This window comes from Penaeus monodon, chromosome 25, assembly GCF_015228065.2.
Source record: "Penaeus monodon isolate SGIC_2016 chromosome 25, NSTDA_Pmon_1, whole genome shotgun sequence".
NCBI classification, from domain to species: Eukaryota; Metazoa; Arthropoda; class Malacostraca; order Decapoda; family Penaeidae; genus Penaeus; species Penaeus monodon.
The window spans coordinates 30,043,458-30,044,305 of record NC_051410.1 but is presented as its reverse complement, the minus strand read 5'-3'; the positions used below and the strand labels follow the sequence as shown (position 1 = coordinate 30,044,305).

The 848-nt window shown below is 34.6% G+C and overlaps 1 protein-coding gene across 3 annotated transcripts in view; it reads right to left on the bottom strand.

Annotated features, from left to right (window-relative positions):
* Nucleotides 1-848, bottom strand: part of LOC119589135 (poly [ADP-ribose] polymerase 2-like) — a 14,024-nt gene that overhangs the window by 5,155 nt on the left and 8,021 nt on the right. For all 3 annotated transcript variants that reach the window (XM_037937710.1, XM_037937709.1, XM_037937712.1), the window contains exon 6: nt 498-736. In XM_037937710.1, coding sequence (XP_037793638.1) covers nt 498-736 — 239 coding nt within the window. The remainder of the gene's footprint in view (nt 1-497; nt 737-848) is intronic.

Sequence of the window (848 nt, the reverse complement as noted above, 5' to 3'; positions counted from 1 at the left end):
GCTTGGTGAGACATATATGTATCTTACTCTATCTTCTCCAAACACCTGAAACATTACCATGATCACTTTTATATACAACAAAAAATTAAAGGAAACAGACCAAGTTGATAATGTGAACCCAAGTCATTTGACCCAATTGGTGACCTGACAAGTTCAGGATGAAGGCAGTCACATTATGTCAAAGGAGTCATAGGGATTTATGATTGCATTAGTTTTAATGAGGAATAATGAGCAGCGCAATAATCCCTCTACCATGGCATGTTTTCCAAAGAATATATTGCAATTTGGGCCTTTCATAAATTGACATCAAGTACTTGGGTACTGGCTGGAGGAAGGTTCATGCTATCTCATAATTCTTCAATCTTGCTGTTCTCCTTGTAAAAGGTACCTTAAATAAATGTAATACTCTAAAAACATTTCATTAAACAAACAATCAAAATCTGTAAAGCAAAGAGTACAATGTAAAATATGATCATTAAAAAAAAAAAAAGTTTTACCTTGTGTAGAAATCGTTACATGCATTAACGAGTTCCATGTTCTTGTAACTTCCTTTCTGGATCAAGTCATCAATCTTTTTTAAGGCAAGATATCCAGCCTTAATCTGGTCAACAGTTAGTTTTCCCAGAGGGGCCTTCCGAGCATCGTACTTCATCTCTACAACAGTTTCTTCCATTGTGGTGATGTTGCAGATTAACTCAATCAGGATCTTCACCCTTGCCTCTAGTTGACACTCCAGCTGAAAAGTATTCATGCTTCCTTTAGGATTTTAGATTACTGGTACTTTTATTTTTATATGTGCACTTTAGGAATAAGATAATAAGAATTAAGAAAAAGCATAACCAAATAAT